Source organism: Mobula hypostoma, chromosome X1 (assembly GCF_963921235.1).
Source record: "Mobula hypostoma chromosome X1, sMobHyp1.1, whole genome shotgun sequence".
Lineage (NCBI taxonomy): Eukaryota > Metazoa > Chordata > Chondrichthyes > Myliobatiformes > Myliobatidae > Mobula > Mobula hypostoma.
The window spans coordinates 26402727-26426095 of NC_086128.1; the positions used below are offsets into that span (position 1 = coordinate 26402727).

General features: G+C 48.8%; 2 protein-coding genes across 2 annotated transcripts in view; both read left to right on the forward strand.

Annotated features, from left to right (window-relative positions):
• senp1 (SUMO specific peptidase 1) overlaps positions 1-6786 on the forward strand; it is a 35777-nt gene extending 28991 nt beyond the window's left edge. The window contains exons 17-18 of the mRNA XM_063037029.1: positions 4736-4831; positions 4979-6786. Coding sequence (XP_062893099.1) covers positions 4736-4831; positions 4979-5041 — 159 coding nt within the window. The 3' untranslated portion in view covers positions 5042-6786. The remainder of the gene's footprint in view (positions 1-4735; positions 4832-4978) is intronic.
• Positions 6787-15276: 8490 nt separating this feature from the next.
• Positions 15277-23369, forward strand: part of pfkmb (phosphofructokinase, muscle b) — a 44906-nt gene continuing 36813 nt past the window's right edge. Inside the window, exons 1-5 of the mRNA XM_063036904.1 lie at positions 15277-15416; positions 18925-19014; positions 19451-19524; positions 21385-21462; positions 22059-22248. Coding sequence (XP_062892974.1) covers positions 18930-19014; positions 19451-19524; positions 21385-21462; positions 22059-22248 — 427 coding nt within the window. The 5' untranslated portion in view covers positions 15277-15416; positions 18925-18929. The remainder of the gene's footprint in view (positions 15417-18924; positions 19015-19450; positions 19525-21384; positions 21463-22058; positions 22249-23369) is intronic.

The window sequence follows — 23369 nt, forward strand, 5'->3', positions numbered from 1 at the left end:
CAATGTTCTGTGTTCAACTACTGTTTCTGGCAGCTCATTCCAAATATGCACCACTTAAACATAAATTATACACAGTGTTTACAAAAAGGAACACGATTAGAACAAAAATACACGAAGTCCATTGTAGTGTAAGTGCCGAAGGGCCTGTACTGTGCTGAAATGTTCGTTGTTCAATGTATAATGCTCTAGCCAGTAAGAGCAAGTTTAGTCGTCAAAATGGATAGCAAGAGGAAAGACCGCTGGTTTAACCTGCATTTATTTCAATGCAAGCAACTTGTCAGGTAAAGTAGATGAATTCTGGATGTGGGCTCTGGGAGATATCACATCTGTAGCAGAAACATGGCTGAGCAAAGGACTGGACAATCAGCTCAAATTTGCGGAGTACAGACGCTATAGGCATGACAGGAGAGGAGGAGGAAGTTGCCTTCTTGATGAATGCAGACATAATGATGATCCATGACGGAACTTGGAGACGGGAAGGGGAGGGTCACTCTGATGGGATTGTGTTATAGTCTCCCCAAAGATTCGGCAAGAATTGGAGGAGCATGTGTGTAGAATGACTGCAGCTAGTTGCAAACATAATATGATAGTTTTAGACTGTAAGATCATAAGACATAGGAAAAGAATAAGGCCATTTGCCCCATTGAGTCTGCTCCACCATTCTATCTTGGCTGATTTATTATCCCTCTCAGCCCCATTCTCTTGCCTTCTCCCCATAACCTTCGATGCCCTGACTAATCAAGACCTATCAACCTCCGCTTTAAATGTATTCAGTGACTTGGCCTCCACAGCTGTCTGGCAATAAATTCCACAGATTTACCACTCTCTGGCTAAAGAAATTCCTCCTCATCTCTGTTCCAAAGAGACACCCTTGTATTCTGAGGCTGTGGCCTTTGGATCTAGATTCTGCCATGATTGGAAACATCCTCTCCATGTCCACAAGTCCTTTCAATATATGATATGTTTCAATGCAATTTCCCCCTCATTCTTTTAAACTTCAGTGAGTACAGGCTCAGAACTATCAAAACAATCCTCAATATTCTCAATGACCTGACCTCCACAGCTGTCTGTTGCAATTAATTCCACAGATTCACCACCCTCTAGCTAAAGAAATTCCTCCTCATCTCTGTTCTAAATGGATGTCCTCCTATTCAGAGGCTGTGCTCTCTGGTCCTTCACTGTTGGAAACGTCCACTCTATTTAAGGCTTTCAATATTCAACAGGTTTCAATGAGATCTCCCCACGTTCTTCTAAACTCCACCAAGCACAGGCCCAGAGTCATCAAACGCTCTTCGTACTTTAACCCTTTCATATCTGGGGCAATTCTCATAAACCTCCTCTGGCCTCTCCAATGCCAGCACATTGTTCTTAGATATGTAGCTCAAAACTGCCCACAATACTGCAAGTGCAGTCTGACCACTGCCTTTCAAGCCTCAGCATTTACATCCTTGCTTTTATATTCTAGTCCTCTCAAAATGAATGCTAACATTGCATTTGCCTTCCTTACGACCAACTCACTTAGTGGGAAAATTTAACTTAACTGATATTCAAAGAAAAGTATATTTATTATCAAAGTATGTATACCATATTCAACCTTGATAATAATCTTCTTGCAAGCAGCCACAAAGCAAAGAAACAGAACAGAATTCATGAAGGACCCCACACCACAAAGATAGTCAAACATTCAATTAACAAATAAGGCAAACAAACAACCCATACAACATGAACCACAGATATTGGCTGGACCGACCATTGTGCAGAAGGCTTGGACGTCATGAAGGGTGTGAAATGTGTCCAAGAAAGCTTCCTCGATTGATATATAGAGGTACATACCAAGGAGGCTGCAACAGAGGACCTCCTGCTGGGGAATGAGGTTGGGCAAGTGGTGAAAATGTCTGTTTACAAGTACTTTGGGTGTGGTGACCATAATCAGTTAGTTTTAAGATGGTTACAAGGAAGGATGAGACCCATTCACAGTTTAAGGTCCTGAACTGAGGCAGAGCAAATTTTGGAATCATTTGGTGGGATTTTGCCGCAGTTGATTGGGTGAGATTGTCTGCAGGGAAGGGAACATCTACCAAGTTTGAATGTGTGATGGTAAGAGTTCAGGGTCTGCATGTTCCTGTAAGTCCGACAGGTTTACAGAACCTGTGGTTGATGAGTGATATTGAGGCTCTGGTTAAGGAAAAGGATAACGCATGCACTGTTCATAAGCAAATAGGCACTAATGAACTCCTTGAATAACTACAAGAAGTGTAGGAGGCATTTAAGAGAGAAGCTAGGAGGGCAAAAAGAGGATATAAGAAGGATCAGGCAAGGCAAGGAGTGAATGGGTTACTAGGGAGAGAATAGGTCCCTTTAAGATCAGCATAGCCATCTGTGTGGACCCAAAGGGAGAGATTTTTAATGAGTATTACTGTGGAGAAAACAATGGAAGCTTAGGGAATGGGGGGAAATGAGTGGTGATGTCTTGTTCTACATACAAATTAAGAGGGAGGAGGCACTGGAGGACTTAGAGTATATTAAGACAGATAAATCCCCAGGGCCTGATCTTGTGCATTCTCTGACCTTGTGAAAGCTAAAGAGAAAATTACAGAGGCCTTTGAAGAAATTTTTGCTTCATCTCTGGGTAAGTTGATGGAGTAGATTCTGAGGGACAGGGTCTGATTCAGGACAGTTAGCACAACTTTGTGGGGAGTCATGAATCTTGAAGTTCTTTGAAAGCAAGAGAGTAGCTGAGGGTATGGCAATGGATGTTGTCTGCATGGATTTTAGCAAGGTCTTTGTCAGGCCAGCAGAAAAGGTCTGCCATCACCGCAGGTCTTGTATGTTTCCAGGGCAAAGAAGCAGGCATGAAAAATTATTGTGGACACTACCCACCCTACAAACTGCCTTTTCCAAAAGCTCCCTTATGGAAAGCGCTATAGGGCTATAAAAACAAAAACTTCACATTTTCTTCCCCTAGACAGTTAATCTGAGCAACCATCGTGGCTCCCCCACTCCCTTCTATGCCACTGCACTGTAAACCACTTTTTATAATGCAGTTTATATTGTAACTGCATGCTGGTATTTATGCATTTTTATACTATATCTGTACTTTAATCTCTAACTTTGTATTTTATACACTCAGTAGCCACCTGCAAATATTTAATTAGCCAGTCATGTGGCAGCAACTTAATGCATAAAAGCATGCAGAGGGGATCAAGAGGCTCAGTTGTTCAGACCAAACATCAGAATGAGGAAGAATTGTGATCTAAGTGACTTTGACCGTGGAATGATTGTTGGTGCCAGATGAGGTGGTTTGAGTATCTCAGAAACTGCTGATCTCCTGGGATTTTCACACATAACTATATCTAGGGTTTATGGAGAATAGTGCGAGAAATAAAAAAAAAAATCCAGTGAGCGGCAGTTCTGTGAGCGAAAACGCCTTCTTAATGAGAGAGGTCAGAGGAGAATGGCCAGACTGGTTCAAGCTGACAAGGAAGGCGACAGTAACTCAAATAACCACACATTACAACAGTGGTGTGCAGAAGAGCATCTCTGAACAGAAGAGCACATCGAACCTTGAGGTGGATGGGCTACAGCAGCAGAAAACCACATACAGATATTCAGTGGCCACTTTATTAGGTATAGTAGATACTTAATAAAATGACCACTGAGTGTATAATTCTGTATATATTGTTGAATTTTGCCTTTTGTTGTGCCCCTGACCAACACACTACAGTAAATTCCTAATGCACGTAAATGTATATGATGAATAAAGTTGATCTTTGGTGGTCCCTCATAGTGGGCTAGTCTGGAAGGTTAGATCACATGGGATCCAAGGACAGATATCAGGTTGGATTCATAATTGTCTCAGTGGAGGGAAGCAGAGGATGATGGGTGATGGTCATTTCTCGGACTGGAAGCCTCTGTCTAGTGATGGTCCACAGGGTTCAGTGCTGGGATCTTTGTAATACTGTGTTTATAAACAAATAGGTGGTGTTGTATGGTGTTGGGAGAGCAAACCAGGGTAGGGATTATACAGTGAATGGCAGTGACATGGTACAGAGGGGTCTTGGAGTACAAGTGCATCATTCACTGAAAGCAGCATCCCAGGCAGACAGAATGCTGCAGAAGGTGTGTGACATGCTGGACTTCATCCGTCAGGGCACTGAGTACACGAGGAGTTGTGTTGCAGTTAGGCAAGTCAGTTACAAGTGAGGCCACACTTGGAGTATTGTGTACAGTTTGAGTCACCCTGTCGTAGGAAAGGTGTCACTCAACTAAAAAGATTGCAGAAAAGATTTACCAGGATGTTGCCTCGACTTGGGGGTCTGAGTTACAAGGACTGGCTGTGTAGACCAGGACTTTACATCTTTCCTGGAATGTAGGAGATTGCAGAGAGAACTGATGGAGGTATATAAGATCACAAGGTGCACAGACAGGGTAAAAGCACATGATCTTTATCCTTGGTTCTTCACACAAAGGGTGGTGCATATTTGAAGAAACTGCCAGAACCAGTGGTTGAGGCAGGCACATTAGCAACTTTTAAAAGCGATCTAGATACGTAGCCGGATAGAGGTTTAGAGGGCAAAGGGCCAAACACAGGCAGATGGAACCAGTTCACTGGGCTACACAATCAGCATGGACCAGTTCTGTGCTGTGTGACTATAACTCAAAAGATAGACCGGGAGAATTGGCTGTCAACTCATCCTCTCTCCCTGTCTCCCCTCCTTCCCTCCCCAACTGCTAGGACATCCCCCAGCAAATGAACGGGAGTGACTGTGGGATGTTCACCTGTAAATATGCCGATTACATCAGCAGAGACCGACCAATCCGCTTCTCACAGGTGAGCAGGGAAGGGGCAGGGTCACATAAATCCCCCACCCCACCTTTCCTACTCCCTCCCCACACCAACACATCACCCTTCCCCATTTTGTCCCTCCTACCCTCTGTCCCTTGCACTTAACACCTCTCTCCCTCACTTCCCCCACAGAAGGACATGCCATTCTTCAGACAGCTGATGGCTTGGGAAATCATTCACCAGAAACTGCTCTGACACTGGGAGGCTGACCTTCAACCCATAACTTATGGCCGAGGCTGACCAATCTGACCTCAAGTTAGAAGATGGGATTCTACGATCAGGGATGGGTTGTGGAGGAACCACGCCCAGCTCAGACCACCAGCCCTTCAGCCCTCCAGCATCGGGTACCTCTGTGGGATGGCAGGAAGGATCCTGCCAGCAGCCCTCCTTTCCGGAGGGAGGACGTACCCTGTTCTGTGTTCCAGCCCTCTGAGGGGAGGGAGTAGGAGGCATGAGAGGTCTAGACAAATCCCTTGAACAGTGTCAGCAGTCTTCCCTCTTGGCATCAACTCCTAAGTCCTCTCCTCACACTCCATTCACATTTTCTCTTCTCCCTGCATCCTTTTCCCCCACTTCTTCCCCCACTCCATCAGCTACCACTGTCTAGAACCCTTCTCTCTCTGACCCCCTCCATTGCCACCTCTCTCTCTCACCCCCCCCATAGTCTGATCTACCCACCCTTTCCTCAGCAGAGACAGCAGCTTAATGTGGCCTTAATCCTGCTTCTATCCACCCAAACCCTGCCAGTTGCTGGTGAGGCAGCAGAGCCTATGGGACTCATGGTTCAAAGTGGGGGGTCGTGGAGGTGGTGAGTGAACTCCTGCACACAGTGGGGAATCCTTTATTACTCCAGCTGCCGTCTTCGCAACTGCCAGCGACAGGTCCATACATCTCGCCCCAACACTTCCGAATTGCTTGGCTATGCAAGCCCCTATCATTTTCTAAACAGATAGACCTCTAGATTTTTTTTTCTAATTGATTGGTAGATTTTTGTGATACGTCTTTTGTACAGATCTTCTCTATTTTTTTGGGGAGTGTGACACCACGTCTCACAACCCTGGACACAAATAAAATCAGACATGTTTTTGCATCTAATGTCTCCCTGCTCATTCTTTAACTTTTCCAAGAGTTGTACAGGCTGGGAATTCCACAGAGTTATTCATTTCCTCATACCAAAATTCAAGATCTCTCTGCTCTTTGCATGTCAGGAGTGTGATGGAACACTCCCCACTTGCCCAGGTGGAGTTAGTCCATGCGCTCCGCATCCGCCACATTACCTCTCAAACCATCTACAGGTCAGCAGAGTGATGGAACACTCCCCATTTGTCTGGGTGGAGTTAGTCCACACACTCCATATCCACCACATTACCTCTCCACCGTCTACAGGTCAGGAACGTGATGGAACACTCCCCACTTGCCTGGATGGAGTTAGCCCATGTACTCCACATCCACCACATTACCGCTCCACTGTCTACAGGTCAGGAGTGTGATGGAACACTCCCCACTTGCCTGGGTGGAGTTAATATATCTTTCCAGCATCTACAGCTCAAGAGGTTGATGGTATACCCTCCATTTCCCTAGGGTTAGTGCATCTTCAAAGAGATCGACATGATCTCGAAAAATCAGCTCACTCAAACCTTCCTTCTGCCTCAGCCCCAAAGTCTCCTTTTTCCACTACTGGCACCCTGGGGCAGCCATATGTTTGCAATCACAGTTCGATACACTGTTTGTCTTTTCTGGAGGTGGGTGCTGTGTGTGTGTTTCGTGTTCTGATGGCGCCAGTTTTATTGGTATTGGTTCATTCTTTTACAGATCAGATCTTTACACAGTGTATTGAGGTAGAACAAGGTAAAACAATAACAGAATGCAGAATAAAGTATAACAGTTACAGAGAATGTCTGCCTGCACTGCACTATCAGGTACAATGTCATAACGAGGTCGATTATAAGGTCCACCTTGCAAGAGTGGATTATAAATACAGGGAAGAATCTGGCTTGAACCTGATGATAAACAATGGGCAATGATTTTTCGTGTGTCTGACTGTCTCTATTTCCCTCCTTCCATGCCTCCCTCCCTGCTCCACAGCTCGTCCTCCATGCAGAATCCGTCCCAGACTCTTTCTGTCGTTCCCCGTCTCACTGGCTCTCTTTCTCGTTCCCAGACTTCCTCGCTCTCTCGATCCCCGTCTTCCGTGCGCTCTTTATTGCTCCTTGTCACCTCGCTCTTGTCTCTCGATCACCGCCTTCCCCGTTCGGTCTCTCGATTCCCACCTTCCCCGATCTCTCTCTTGATCCTAATCTCCCGCTCTTTATCTCGATCCCCGACTCCGCCGATCTGTCTTGCGCTCCCCGTCACCCCCGCTCTATCACGAGCTCCCCATCGTCCCCCGTATGTCTCTGGATCCCCATCTCCTCCGTTCTCTCTTTCGATCCCCGTCTTCGATGTGCTCTGTCTCTCGATTAGCGTTTGCCCCCCTCTCCCCCCCATTTCTTGCCCGTTCCGTCACCCGATTCCCGCCCCGTCTCTTGATCCCCGACTGCCCTGTCTCTTGATCGACGTCTCCCCCGCTCTGTCTCTCGTCCCCGACTCCACCGGTTTGTCTCAAGCTCCTCCCCTCCACCAATCTAACTCCCGATGCCCCCCTCCTCCCGCGCTCTCTCTACATTCCTCTCGCTCCCCATCTCACGCTCTCTCTCCCGATCCCCGTCTCCCCCGCTGTCTTTCTCGATCCCCACCACCCCAGCGCTCTCTCCCGATCCTCGCCTCCCCCGCTCTGTCTCTCAATCACTGCCTCCCGCGCTCTTTCTCGATTCCCGCATCCGTCACCCCTGGTCTGTCTCTCGATCCCTGGCTCCCACGCTCTTCCTCTTGATCCCCGCCTCCCCTAGTCAGTCGGTCTCTTCCCCCCTCCCTCTCTCCCCTCCCCCTCTCTTCCCGCCTCCCGCTCTCACTCTCTAGCTGTCTTCCTGCTGTCTCTCATCTCTCCTCGCTTACTCCTCCACGCTCACTCTTTCTCGCTGTCTCCTCTCTCGCGCGCTCTCTCTCTCGCTGTCTGCCTGCTGTGTCCCTCACTCGCTGTCTCTCCTATCTCCCTCTCTCTCTCGCTCGCTGTCTCCCCCCATACTATTTCTCTTGTTCTCTCCTCCACACTCGCTCACTCTCTCACTTGCTATCTCCCCACACTCTCTTTCGCTCGCTCTCCCCCACCCCCCTCGCTGTCTCCCCACACACTTCTTCTCTATCTCACTTGCTGTCTCTCCTTTCACTCGCTGTCTCCCTTTTCTCTCTCTGTCTCCCCTCTATCTCTCTCAGGGCCGGATTAACCTAGTAGCATATGCTACGGGCCCCACCCGTACTAAATGCTTGCAAGCTGCAGTCTGGTGAAATCGGCATTCTCACTGTATTCTCACCACTGTCTGAGTGAGTTTTGGGTAGACGATTCATTTACACTTAAATAAATGACTTCAGCCATCAGTCTTCTGTTCTTTGACAAAGTACTGTGGATTGAGTTCATAACAATGCATTTCCTAAAAGCTGTGAAGCCAGTTTCATTCTGATAAGAAAATTTACTTTGCACTTTGAATTTCGGAGATCTTCCTTTGATTCTGAGAACAAACTGAGACTGACAGCTCCAGCTCCCGGTAACAACCCGTCCTCAGACACACACGCAGTCAATCAGTGTCAGTGGGCGCTCGGAGCGGTCTGGGGAGAGGCCGGAGATTGGGAGCTGCACTTCGTGTAAAGGCTGCAACACCGGCCGGGGTCTAGTTGCGCATCTATTTGTCACTCATGGTTACCAACTGTGTGGAGAACGCTCATTTTCAAAACTGAAAAGGATTAACAATCTCACTCTAATGAGCATTGAACATGAACTTCTGCGTGAAATAGACATTTCCAGTATCATCAACAAATTTGCTCATGCTTAATCTAGAAAATGTAACTTTTAAATTGTAGTTTTGTTACTTTTGACATTTGAAATTGATACCCACAAGTAAATAATACTATTACTGAAGTGTCAGGCATTTGTCATATTATCTGGCCGTATAGCAAATGGAAAAAAATGAATTACTTTGCAAGTAAATAATTTATGTTTTAATACTTATGTGCATTTTTAAAATTTAGGGCCCCTTTATAACATATGCTACAGGCCCCGCACTAGCTTAATCCGGCTCTGTGTGTGTGTGTCTGTCTGTCTGTCTCTCACTCACTCTCTCACTGTCTCCCCGCCGTTTCTCTCTCGCCATCCCGCTCTCTGTCTCTCCTGCTCTCTCTCTCTCTCGCTGTCCCGCTCTGTCTCCCCTGCTCTCTATCTCTATCTCTATCTCTCTCTCCCTCACTCACTGTCTCCCTGCTCTCTCTATCCCTCTCTCATTGCTGTCTCCCCACTCTCTCTGGCTTGCTGTCTTCCTGTTCTCTCTCTCTCTCTGTCTCCCCACTTTCTCTCTTTGTCTCTCTCTCTCATTCCGTCTCCTCCATACTCTCAGTCCCTTGCGTGCTGTCTCCCCGCTCTTTATCCCTATTGCTGTCTCGTCCGTGCACTCTTTCTCTCTCTCTCTCTCTCTCTCCCTCTTTTCCTCCCCGCCCCCCCCCCCCCCCGCCGCCACGCACTCTCTCTGGCTCCCTCTCTCACTCTTTTACTCTCTGTCTCCCTCATGTCCCCTCTGTCCCCTGCTCTCTCCTTCTCCCTCGCGCTCCCTCTGTCCCCGCTTCCTCTACCTCTAGCTCTCCCTCTCTCTCCCTGTAACTCTCACTGTTTCCACTTTACTCTGCTACCTCTCTCTCTTACTCCTATTCTTCCCCCATCTCACTTCTCACGCTCTCTTCCCCAGTTCCTCCCTCCCAGCCTGTATCCCGATCCCTCTCCCCCTTCCCCTCTCTTTGATACTCTCTCCTGCGCTTCCCCTCTATAACACTTTCTCTTGCGTTTTCCGTCTCTCCCACTTTTCCTCTTTCCCCACTCCCTCCCTTCCTCGTGCTCCCTCTGTCCCCCATTACCTCTCTCTCAACCCTCTCTCTCTGTCTCACATTCACTTTCTCTGCTCGCTCTTTCTCTTGCTCACTCTCCCTGCTCTCTCATTCGCTCTCCTCCATTCTCTCTTGCATGCTCCCTATTTACCCCACTCTCTCTCACCCCCTCTATCCCTCTCTTGCTCCCTCTCTCTGTCTCGCAGCCTCTCTCCACCACTCTCGTTAGCGCTCCCTCTTTCTCCTCTGTTCCTCTCACTCTTGTGTTCCTTCTCTCTCACTTTATCTCTCACACTCCCCCTCTCCCACCTCATCTGCCTCCACCTTCCTCTCTCTTGTGTTCCCTCTCCCTCATTCTCTTTCATGTTCCCTCTCCCTCACTCTCTCTTGCACTCCGTCTCTCTGCTCCCTCTCTGTCTCGTGTTCACTTTCTCTCCCTCTCTCTCTTGCGTGCTCTTTCTCTCTCTCTCCCTCCCTCCCTCCCTTCCCCCCGCTCTCTCTCTTAATCTCCCTCCACCACCCCCACTCGCGCTCATGTGGTCCCTCTCTGTTTCGCGCTCCCTAGCTCCCCCGTCCCTTTCTATCTTGCATTCTCTCTCTCCTCTGTTAGCTGTCTCCCTGTTCTCTCTCTCCTACTCTCACCGCCGTGCTCTCTTTTGCATGCTCCCTATCTACCCCACACTCCCTCGCTCCCTCTGCCTTGCACACTGTCTCCCCCACTCTCTCCATTCCCTCACTTTTCTTCTCTTCTCCTCTTCCTCTATCGTTCTATCTGTCTCACCCATCCCTCTGTCCTGCTCACTCCCCCTCACCAACATTCTTTCTCTCTCCCTTGTGCTCTGCAATGCTCCCTCTCTATCTCTCTCGTTCACCCTCTCTCATGCCCTCCCTCTGGCCCCAGCTCTCTCTCACTCCCCCTCTCTCCTCACTCCCTCCCTGCCTCCCACTCCCTCTCTGTGTCGCGCTCCCTCTCGCCACCGCTCACTCTCTCTTGCACTACATCTCTCCTCCACTCTCTCTCTCCCCCCTCTCCCTTGTGCCGTCTCTCCCCTGCTATTTCTCTCTTCCACTCGCCCCTGCTCTCTCTTTTTCTTGTGCACCCTCTGTCGCCCGCTCTCTCTGTCCCTCTCTCTGCTTCCTCTACCTCTTGTGCTCCATCTCCTCTGCTTGCTCTCTCTTAATTAAGGATGAGATCAGGGTGATGGTGAGAGACAGTATAAGATCTACGGAGCAGAATGTTGAATCCATCTGAGTAGACATTAGGAACAGTAAAGGGGAAAAAATCACTGGTGGGAGTTGTCTATTGGTCACCGAATAATAACATTACAGTGGCACAGGCAATAAACAGAGAAATATCTGAGGCATGTAAGAATGGAACAGCAATTATCATGGGGGACTTTAACCTGCACATAGATTGGGTGAATCAAGTTGGTTGGGGCAGTCTTGGGGAGGACTTTTTAGAATGCATCTGTGATGGCTTTCTTGAACAGCATGTTACTGAGCCTACAGTTGAATTTGCTATCTTAGATCTGTTCCTGTGCAATGAGACAGGTAAAATTAGTGATCTTGTATTTAGGGATCCCCTTGGAAAGAGTGATCACAATTTGATTGAGTTTCTCATACAAATGGAGGGTGCAATATTTTGATCTAAAGCCAGTGTATTGTGCCTAAAGAAATGAGACTACAATGGGATGAGGAAGGAGTTGGATGGCGTAGACTGGGAACACAGCCTCTGTGGTGGAACAGTCGAGGAACAGTGGAAGACTTTCAGAGATTTTTCACAGTGCTCAGCAAAAGTATATTCCAGTTAAAAGCAAGGACAGTAAGGGTGGGGAGAGCCAGTCTTAGATAACTAAGGAAATAAAAGAAGGCATCAAACTAAAAGCTCATGCATACAAAGTCGCCAAGAGTAGTGGGAAACTGGAAGACTGGGAAAACTTTAAAATGCAACAAAGAAACACTAAGCAGGCAATAAAGAAAGGGAAGCTAGATTATGAAAATAAACTAGCACAAAATATAAAAACCAATAGTATAAGTTTGTATAATTATATAAAGCAGAAAAGGGTGGCTAAAGTGAACATAGGTTCCTTAGAGGACGAGAAGAGGGAATTGATATTGGGTAATGAAAAAATGGCCAGGGCTTTGAATGACTATTTTGCGTTGGTCTTCGTGGTGGAGGATATGTTTAACATGTCAAAGAGAGATGTTATGGATGTGATGGGAGGTGAGGACCTTGATACAATAGCTATCACTAAAAAGCTAGTGCTAAGCAAACTTTGTGGGCCTGAAGATAGACAAGTCCCCTGGTCCTGATGGAATGCATCCCAGGGTACTGAAAGAAATGGCAGAGGTTATAATAGAGGCTTTGATGATAATTTACCAAAATTCTCTGGACTCTGGGAAGAAGGTGAATGTCATGCCACTGTTCAAAAAGGATATAGGCAAAAGACAGGCCAGTTAATACATCTGTAGTTGGGAAAATGCTTGAAAGCTATCATTAAAGATATCCGGACCCGCCTCTCGGTTTTTTTGCACTACCTTACTTCCCATTTTTCTATTTTCTATTTATGATTTATAATTTAAATTTTTAATATTTACTAATTTTAACTATATTTAATATTTGTAATCCAGGGAGTGTGAAGCGCAGATTCAAATATCGCTGTGATGATTGTACGTTCTAGTACTAATTGTTTGGCGACAATAAAATATAAAGAAGAAATAGCGAGGCATCTGGAAAGAAATGGATCCATCAGGCAGCCACAACATGGATTCAGCAAAGGCAGGTCCTGTTTGACAAATTTACTGGAGTTCTTTGAGGATATAACGAGTGCAGTGGATAGAGGGGAATAGATGGACGTTATTTACTTGGATTTCAAGAAGGCGTTCAATAAGGTACCACATAAAAGATTTTTCCATAAGTTAAGGGTACAAAGAGTTGGGGGTGATGTACTTGCATGGATAGAGGATTGGTTAACTAACAGAAAGCAGAGAGTTGAGATACATGGGTGTTTCTCTGGTTGACAATCAGTTGTGAGCAGCGTGCCACAGGGGTCAGTGCTGGGTCTACAACTGCTCTTGATATACGTTAACGATCTGGAAGAGGGGACCGAGTATAGTGTATCTAAGTTTGCTGATGACATTAAATTGAGTAGAAAAGCAAATTGTACAGAGGATACAGGGAGTCTGCAGAGAGATATAGATAGGTTAAGTGAGTGGGCAAGGGTCTGGCAGATGGAATATAATGTTGGTAAATGTGAGTTCATCCACTTTGGAAGGAAAAATGGAAGATCTGATTATTATTTAAATTGTAAAAAAAAATAGCAGCACACTGCTGTGCAGAGGGACTTGGGAGTGCTTGTGCATGAATCATAAGATTAGTTTGCAGGTACAGCAGGCTGTCAAGAAGGCAAGTGGAATATTGGCCTTCATTGCTAGAGGGATTGAATTTAAGAACAGGGAGGTCATGCTGCAACTATGTAGGGTACTGGTGAGGCTGCACCTGGAGTACTGTGTGCAGATCTGGTCTCCTTACTCTCTCTCTTGTGTTCCCTCTCTCCCTCGCTCAATCTCAATCTCTCTCTCGCGTGCTCTCTTTCTGTCTTGCACACCTTCTATTTCCTGTGCTCATTCTCTCTCCTGCACACCATCTGTCCCCAGCTTTCTCTCTCTTGCTCCCCCTCTCCCTATCTACTCTGCTCTCTCAAGCTCCCTCTCTCCCACCATCTGTTTCACGCTCACTGTCTCCCGTGCTCAATCTCTCCCAAGCTCTCTCACTCTCGCTTCCTCTCTCCCCCATTCTCTCTCGCGCAGTCCCTCTCTCCCACTCGCTCCCCCTCTACCTTGTGCTCTCTCTGTCCCCCGGTCTCACTCTCTATTGCGCTCCCTCTTTCTCCCCATCCCTCTCTCTCGCATTCCCTCTGTCTTCCCTGTCCCTCCCTCTCTCTCACTTCCTCTCTACTCCAGTCTCTCTTTCACACTCCCTCTCTCCCTTGGGTTCTTTCTCTCACGCTCCCACTCTCCCACATTCTCTCTTCCCTGCTCTCTCTTGCTCCCCCTCTCCCATGCTATCTCTCCCCCACTCTCTCTTTTGCTCCATCTCCCCTGCACACACTCTCTCCTCGGTTTCCATGAACTCTCTTTTGCTCCGTCTCCCACACTCCCCCCTCTCATATTTCCTCTCCCTCGTGCTCCCTCTCTCCTCTGTTCCCGCTTGCCTGCTCCCTCTCTCACTCTGTCTCTGACACGCACTTTCTTGCTCCTGCCTCCCATGTGCTCTCTCTCGGTCCTTCTCTGTCTCCATCTCTCTCTCTCCCCTGTCTCTCCCTCTCTATCTCTCCTCCCCCTCTGTCTCACTCTCTGTCTCCCTTTCTCACTGTCCCCCTCTCTGTCACCCTTTCCCTCTCTCTTCCTCTGTCTCCCTCTTTCTCTCTCTGTCTCTTGTTCTCTCTACCACCCCTCTCTGTCTCTCTGTCTCCCCTCACTCTCCCTCTTTATGTCTCCCTGATCTCTCATCTCCCTCTCTCTTTCTCCACAGCCCTTGTTCTTTGTTTCCCCCCCCTCTACCTGATCTCTCACTCAGTCAACCCCCTCTTTGTTTTCCCATCTCTCTCTGACTTCTCCACTGTCTCCCTGCTTTCGCTCTCTGTACCTGTCTTTCTCTCTGACTCCCTTTCTCTTCTGTCTCTTCCCCTTCTCTCTCTGTCTCCCCTCCCTCTCTATCTCTCCCATTTCTCCCTCCCTCTCTCTCTTTTTCTATCTGTCCCCCCTTTCTATCTCCCTCTCCCACTCTCTCCTCCCTTCCCCCATCTCTCTGTCTCTCCCTCTCTCTGCCTCCCTTCTACTATCTCCTTCTCTCTGTGTCTCCCTCTCTCTGTTACCCCCTCTCCCTCTCCCCTCTCTCTACCTCTGTGCCCCTCTGCCTCTTCCCCTCTCTCTCTCTCTCTCTCTCTCTCCCTCTGTCTCTCTTTCTGTTCCTCCCTCTCTCTGCCCTTCTCTTTCTCTTTCTCCCTGTCACACCCTCCATCTCTCTCAATGCCCCACTCCCTCACCCCCTATTATTCCACCCTCTAACCCCCATCCCCATCCCCACCCTGTATCCTTCCTCTAACCCCCTCTTATCCCCCATCATCCCCAACCCCCTCTATCCCCAATATCCCCTCTACCCCCTCTCTCTCTGACTCTGTCTCTGTCTCCCCCTCCCTTTCTCTCTTTCTCCCTCTCTCTCTACCTCTTTCTGTGTCCCCCCTTCTGTCTCCTCCCCTGATTTTACCCCTCATCATCTGTGTGTGTGTGTGTGTGTGTGTTTGTCTGTCTATTTGTGTGTGTCTGTCAGTGTCTATGCTCGCGTGTCTGCCTGCCCATCGATGTGTCCTTGTTTGTGTGTGTGTGTGTGTCCATGTGTGCGCGCCTGTCCCTGTGTAGCCTGTTGGACGTTCTCACTGGGCTCCCTGCCACATCTGGAGTGTGACCTTTCCCTGCTGCCCTGACATTTGCCAGGCACCAGCTGACTATATCAGTCCTGCAGCTCTGCTCTTGCTTCACACTCTGTCCAGAGAGATCCCTGTCATACTTCAGCAGCTGCCTCAGAGATCCATCGCCCTCTGCGGTGAGTACCCATGGGATTTGGGGAGGGTGCTAGCCTGGACTGGGAGGTAGATAGTGGGGGTGGGGTGGTGGAGGAGAGGTATGGCGGTCCTAGGGCGAGGAATTTGTTCAGGAACCTCTGAAAAGAGAAGGAGAGGGGTGCAGCAGGTTAGAAGATCCACCCCTTGGCTTTGGGGCAGTGGGAGCCCCTCATCTCTTCCTCCTCTCCCTCACTCCCTTCTCTGCCCTCTCTCCCTCTCCCCTTTCTCTTTTCCCCTCTCTTCCCACCTCCACTTCACTTTTCCCCTCTTGTCCCCATCTCCCCCTCTCTCCCTCTCCCCACTCCCCCTTTCCCACTCTCCCCTCCCTCTCTGCCTTCTCTCCCCTCCCTCTCACCTCTTCCTTCCCCCTTCTCTCCCCCCTGTGTTCCCTTCGCTCCCCGACACACACACACACACACACACACACACACACACACACACTCACTCTCCCTCTCTCTTTCTTTTTCTCTCACATGATATTAAAAGCTATGATAAAAACAAGGACAGGAATAGACACCAGACAAGGGCCACAATATCTGATTACGCACAGTGCAGCTGGTCCCAGGGATGTGTTGGTGATAGGATATGTAGTTTGCCAATCATGCAATGCCCACCCCCACATTCATGGAGAGAGCGGGAAGGAAGGTCAGAGGAAGAGGGAGGGTAGCAGTCAGCAGAACACTTTACAGCCGCAGTCTGTAAGGAGTTTGTACATTCTCTCTATAACTGCATGGATCTTCTGGGTGCTCCAATTTCCTCCCATGTGCTATGTTGGCATCAGAAATGTGGTGACAACTGTGGGCTGCCCAGCACAAACCTGACTGATTTGGCTTGATGCAAACAACATATTTCACTGTATGTTTCATCTGACAAATAAAGTTAATTTTTATCTTCTCTCAACCTCTTCAGGAAACTGGAGAGGATGGTGAGAGGAAGCTAGTCCCTTGAGCATCTCCCTCCCCCCTCCCTCAATGTAATAGTCACAAAGTCACACAGCACAGAATAGGCCCTTCAGCCCATGGCTCCATGCTGACCCAGATTCCCATCTAAGCCAGTCACTTGGACAGACACACAGCTAGGAAAGGTTTAGAGGGATATGGGACAAACACAGACAAATGGGTGTGACTGGCTTAGATGAGAACATTTATCCCCCTGCAATCTACAATAACCTTCTTCACAAGCAACAACACTTGTTAATTCTATGGCATCTGCAAACTTACTGATCAACTCCTGTGCGTTCACATCCAAATCTATATAAATGACAAATAACAGTTGTCCCAATACCGACCCCTGTGGTATACCACTAAGTCACTAGTCACCGCCTCTATCCCAAGAAACAACCTTTGACCACCACCTACTGCTTCCTACCTCTGAGCCAATTTTTAATTCAGTTAGCTAGTTCACAATAGATGTCAATGGATCTGACCTTCCAGGTCAGTCTGCCATGCTGGTTTGGAACCATCTCGGCAACATCCTCCTCAATCTCCTCTGCACTCTTTCAAAATTCAAAGTAAATTTATTATCAAAGTACATATATGTCACCATATACAGCCCTGAGATTCATTTTCTTGAGGGCATACTCAGTAAATCCAATAACCGTAATAGAATCAGTGAAAGACTGCACCAACAGAGGGAACAATCAGTGTGCGAAAAACAACAAACTGTGCAAATACAAAATATAATAATAATAAATAATCAATAAACATTGAGAACATAAGATGAAAAGTCATTGAAAGTTGGTTGTGGGAACAGTTCACTGACAGGGCAAGTGGGGTTGAGTGAAGTTATCCCCTCTGGTTCAGGAGCCTGATGGTTGAGGGGTAATAACTGTTCCTGAACCCGGTGGTATGAGTCCTGAGGCTCCTGTACCTCCTTCTCCCTGATGGCAGCAATGAGAAGAGAGCATGTCCTGGGTGGTGGTGATGGACGCTGCTTTCCAGTGACAGTATTTCATGTAGATGTGTTCAATGGTGGGGGGTGGGGAGGGCTTTACCCGTGATGGACTGGGCCATATCCACTACTTCTTGTAGGGTTTTCTGTTCAAGGGCATTGGCGTTCCCATACCAGGCTGTGATGCAGCCAGTCAATATGCTGATGGAGATTGTGGAGGAGATGTTGTTGCCAATCCAAGCTGACTGGGGTCTGCGAGTGAGGAAATCCAGGATCCAATTGCACAAGGAAGTGTTGAAGCCAAGGTCTTGAAGCTTATTGATTAGTTTTGAGGGGATGATGGTATTGAATGCTGAGCTACAGTCAATGCAGAGCATCCTGATGTATGCACCTTTGCTGTCCAGATGTTCCAGGGTCTTTCCAGCTTACTGGCATTTCTCCTGTAGCAGAATGACCAAAAATGAACAGAATACTCCAGGTCTCACCAACAAATCTGATCACCTCTCTTGCCCCAGTTCTGCACGGTCCTTGGTCCTCTCGACCTTCCTGATATCTATATACAGTACCTCCACACTCAACACGTTCAACAATCCAGTCCCCTTCCTTGGAGAGATGAAAGTTCAAAGTTCAACATTAATTTATTATCAAAGTGCATGTATGTCATCATATACTACCTTGAATTCATTTTCTTGCAAGCATTCACAGGACAATAAATAAATAAAATAGAATTTATGAAAAACTCTGAATGATGTAGATTGACACAGGCCAATGTGCAAAAGAAGACAAATTGTGCAAATAATATATTTTTAAAAAGTAAATAATAATACTGAGAAGATGAGTTGCAGGATCCTTGAAAGTGAGTCTGCAGGTTGTGGTTGTAGTTCAGCATTGAAGTGAGTGAAGTTATCAACATTGGTCCCTACACACCTCAGTGTTAACTCACCATCCCACCCACCTCCTTCCCCAACCTTGTAACTGTGTCATCTCATTTCCACTGGCGGAAACATCTTTACATCACTCTTCTCATGTCCCCTTAGGGGCTGAGATGTTGAATAACTTCAACCCTGGTTCTTCTAAACCCCACAGGATACAGACCCAAACTGTCCATCCCCTGCCAATAGGACAACCTTCTCAATCCTGGGATCATCCTGGTGAATCTCCTGTGGACTGCCTCTAATGTAACCCAATCCATGCTTAGGTCGAGGAGAGGTGAAATGGAGGGAGGGAGTGAGGGGAAACAATAGAGAGGAAAGGGAGGGGTGAGAGATGGAAAGGTAGAGAGGGAGAGGGGAGGTAGGATTGTTGATGTGGAGTAGAAATGGAGGGAGGGGAGGGGACAAGGAGGGAGACAATATGAACGAGGTGAAGTGAAGGACTAATAAGTGGAGGAGGGAGAGGAGAACTATAGGGACAAGAGATGGAGAGGTAGAGGGAATATGGTGAGGAGGGGGAAAGATGGACAGATGGGTGAAGAAGCATGGAAGGAAGGGAGGGAAGGGGAGGCAGGGGGAGGAAGAGGGAAGGGGAAGGTGGGAGTTGGAGGGAGGGAAGAAGGTGCAGGGGAAAACCCAACCCAGCTCTGAATCTGTGTCCCTGCAGACAACATGGTTGTGGTCGAACGGTCCCGCCTGGAGACTCTGGGTGCCGGCAGAGCCATTGCGGTGCTGACCAGTGGTGGAGATGCTCAGGGTGAGTGATGCTTCTCCCCTTCCCCTTCCCTAGCCCTCTCTCCCTCCCTCTGGAATCTCCCCTCACTTGCTCCCTTGCTCCCACTCTCCCTCTGAGACCTCCCTTCGCTCCCTCTCAGACCAACATTCGCCCCCTCCCTCCATCTGGACACCCCTCACCCCATCTCACTCTGGCACTTCCCCTCTCCGCTTCTCTCTCTCTCTCCGTCCGGGACCTCCCCTCACTCCTTCCCTCCAGATCCTGGTCTCGCTCCCTCCTTACTTCCAGTAGAAAGGCATCAGCCCACTCTGCCCATCCACCTGGTACTGGCCCTCATCCTGTTGTTGTCCTGCAGCTGCCCCTGAGGTCAGTCCTAGTCCCAGATGCCTACCCTTCATGTCACCCAGTCACACCCAACCTCTTGTCACTGTGGTGAGCTGATCCTCTCTCTCCACAGGGATGAACGCCGCTGTCCGGGCCGTTGTCCGAGTTGGAATCTACACTGGAGCAAAGGTCTACTTCATTCACGAGGTGAGTGTTCAGCCCCTCCCTCCTATCGCCTTCTTCCTAACCCCTCCTTCCTAATCCTTCCTCCTATCCCTCCCTCTTACCTCCTCCCTCCTACTCCTCTCAGCCCCTCTCCCTCTTGACCCTCCCACCTACCCCTCCCTCAGGCACTCCCTCCTACCTCTTCTTTCCATCCCTCAGCCCCTACTGCTCTTCAGCCCCTCCCTCTTACACCTCCACCTCCCACATCCCTCTTACCCCTCACTCCCTCCTATACCCTCCATGTTCCTCCCTCTCTCCCTTCCCAACCCACCTTCAACCCTTGCCTTCTTTCCCTACTGCACACCATCCCTACCCTACGCCATCCCTCCACCATTCATTCCTGTGCCCCCGCCAATCTCCCCTTTACCCTTCTCCCCCAACATCCCTTGTCTTCCTCCCCCTCTCTCCCCTCTGTCTCAGCCTCTCCCTTTCCTCCCTTCCTCCAATCCATTCGCACCTCCTCTCTTCCTCACCCTGATCCTCCTCATACCTCCATCCTGTTCCTGTCCCCCTACCTTCCTCCCCCCCCCAAACGGATTATTTTCTGCATGGGGAGAGAATTTGGATATCGGGTATGCAAAGCAACTTGGGAGTCCTCGTGCCGCGTTCCCAAAAGGTGAACTTGCAGGTTGAGTGAGTGTAAGGAAGGCAAATGCAACGTTAACATTCATTTCAAGAGGACGAGAATATAAAAACAAGAATGTTATGCTGAAGCTTGATAACACCATGTTTAGAGAATTCCGAATAGTTTTGGGCCCCAGCGTCACACACAGAGTGAAGCTCCCTCCACACCGTCCCATCACACACTCCCAGGGTCAGACACAGAGTGAATCTCTCTCCACACTGTCCCATCACACACTCCCAGGGTCAGACACGGAGTGAATCTCCCTCCACACTGTCCCATCACACACTCCCAGGGTCAGACACCGAGTGAATCTCCCTCCACACCGTCCCATCACACACTCCCGGGGTCAGACACAGAGTGAATCTCTCTCCACACTGTCCCATCACACACTCCCAGGGTCAGACACAGAGTGAATCTCCCTCAACACCGTCCCATCACACACTCCCAGGGTGAGACACAGAGTGAATCTCCCTCCACACTGTCCCATCACACAGTCCCAGGGTCAGACACAGAATGAATCTCCCTCCACACTGTCCCATCACACACTCCCAGGGTCAGACACAGAGTGAGTCTCCCTCCACACTGTCCCATCACACACTCCCAGGGTCAGACACAGAGTGAATCTCCCTCCACACCATCCCATCACACACTCCCAGGGTCAGACACCGAGTGAATCTCCCTCCACACCGTCCCATCACACACTCCCAGGGTAAGACACAGAGTGAATCTCCCTCCACAGCGTCCCATCACACACTCCCAGGGTCAGACACAGAGTGAATCTCCCTCCACACTGTCCCATCACACACTCCCAGGGTCAGACACAGAGTGAATCTCTCTCCACACTGTCCCATCACACACTCCCAGGGTCAGACACAGAGTGAATCTCCCTCAACACCGTCCCATCACACACTCCCAGGGTGAGACACAGAGTGAATCTCCCTCCACACTGTCCCATCACACACTCCTAGGGTCAGACACAGAGTGAATCTCCCTACACACCGTCCCATCACACACTCCCAGGGTGAGACACAGAGTGAATCTCCCTCCACACAGTCCCATCACAGACTCAATTGATCAGACACAGAGTGAATTTCCCTCCACACCGTCCCATCACACACTCCTGGGATCAGACACAGAGTGAATCTCCCTCCATGTGAACCAGAGGGGAGGATGTGTTTCGTGTGAGTTAGTGTGGTTTGACTGTCCTTTGCCCACAGGGTTACCAAGGTCTGGTTGATGGAGGCGACAACATCCGAGAGGCGACCTGGGAGAGTGTTTCAATGATGTTACAGCTGGTGAGTGGTGTCAGGCTCCAGGGGAATGAGAGGGAGGGTGTATGAGGAAGAGAGAAGAGTGAGGGTGGAGAAGGGCAATGAGGTAAGTGAGTAAGAGGGCTGATTTACCCACCAGGCTCCCATTGACCTTTGCAAGGCTGGCTGTCAGTTGGGAACGACTGTAATCCAACCCCTGACATGGGGTCACTCCCAAATATCAGCAGCTGGAAATAGCCTCCTGATCTCCAACACCAGACCAGAGGTCACATTACACTGAAAACACAGGCCGGCACATGTGTTCACACAGACGGACACACATATATACAGTCATATATATATATATATATATATATACACACACACACAAACGTGCGTGCATATGCACCCTTCATAATGTCTCTCCCCTACACTCCCCCCCATACACCTTCTCCTGACACCCTTTCCCTCTCGTCCCCTTCTTCCCCCCTCCCCATCCCCCCACTCTCCTCTCTCACCTCCTTCCCTCTCTCCCCCTGCTTTTTTTCCCTTCTTCCTCTCTGTCCTCCCACCACCACCTCCATTCTCTTTTCCTCTCTCTTTCCTCTCCCTGTTCTCCCTCCCACCCCCCCCCCCCCTAGGGCGGCACGGTCATCGGTAGTGCTCGCTGTAAGGATTTCCGATCGCGCGAGGGCAGGATGATTGCAGCCCTGCACCTGGTGAAACGTGGCATCACCAACCTGTGTGTTATCGGGGGTGACGGCAGCTTGACTGGAGCCAATGACTTCCGCATGGAGTGGAGTGGCCTGCTTGCCGATCTCCAGAAGCAAGGTGAGTGTGTCCCAGGACCCCCCTCCCCCTCCCTACCCCTGAGAGGGAAAGGGAGGGGAGGTGAGGGACAGACAAGTGGTGTGGAAGTCAGTGACCAGTGGTGATTGAAATATTCGAGTAAATGACAGAATAAATTCTAGGCCTGTGAATCTTATGGCTGTGGTGGGCAAACTATTGGAGAAAGTTCTCAGAGACAGAAATTATGAGCATTTGAAAAAAGTATAGTCTGATTAGACTTTGTGGGGGGGCAGGTTGTGCCTCATGAGCCTGATTGAATTCCATGAGGAAATGACACAACACATTGATGTAGGTGGAGCAGTGGATGTAGGTAGAGCAGATGGATTTCAGTAAGGTGTTTGATAATGTTCCCCATGGTAGGCTCATTCAGGAAATCAGGAGGCACGGGATCCAGGGAAACTTGTCGGTGTGGTTACAGAATTGGCTTGCTCACAGTAGGCAGAGGGTGGTAGCAGATGGAGCATGTTCTGCCTGGAGGTTGGTGACCAATGGTGTATAACAGGGATCCCTACTCTTTGTGATTTTTATCAGTGATTTGGATGAGGAAGTGTTAGGGTGGGTTTGTAAGTTTGCAGATGACATAAAAGGTTGGTGGTGTTGTGGATAGTTCAGAGTATCATGAACAAAGCGGATGAGCTTAGAGCGTGGATCAGTACTGGGAGCTATGATGTTGTGGCCAACACAGAGACTTGGATGGCTCAGGGGCAGGAATGGTTACTTTGAGTGCTAGGCTTTAGATGTTTCAGAAAGGATGGGGAGGGAGGCAAAAGAGGTGGGGACGTGGCACTGTTGATCAGAGATAGTGTCACGGCTGCAGAAAAGGAGGAAGTCATGGAGGGATTGTCTACAGAGTCTCTGTGTGTGGAAGTTAGGACCAGGAAGGGGTCAATAACTCTACTGGGTGTTTTTTATAGACCACCCAATAGTAACAGGGACATCGAGGAGCAGATAGGGAGACAGATTCTGGAAAGGAGTAATAATAACAGGGTTGTTGTGGTTTGAGGATTCAATGCTTGCCCTCATTAGAAACAAGAGTCAAGCAGGACTCTAGAGAGTTACATGGTAGCCAGGAGGGAGCAGAAGAAGAGACTTAGGAGAGCTGG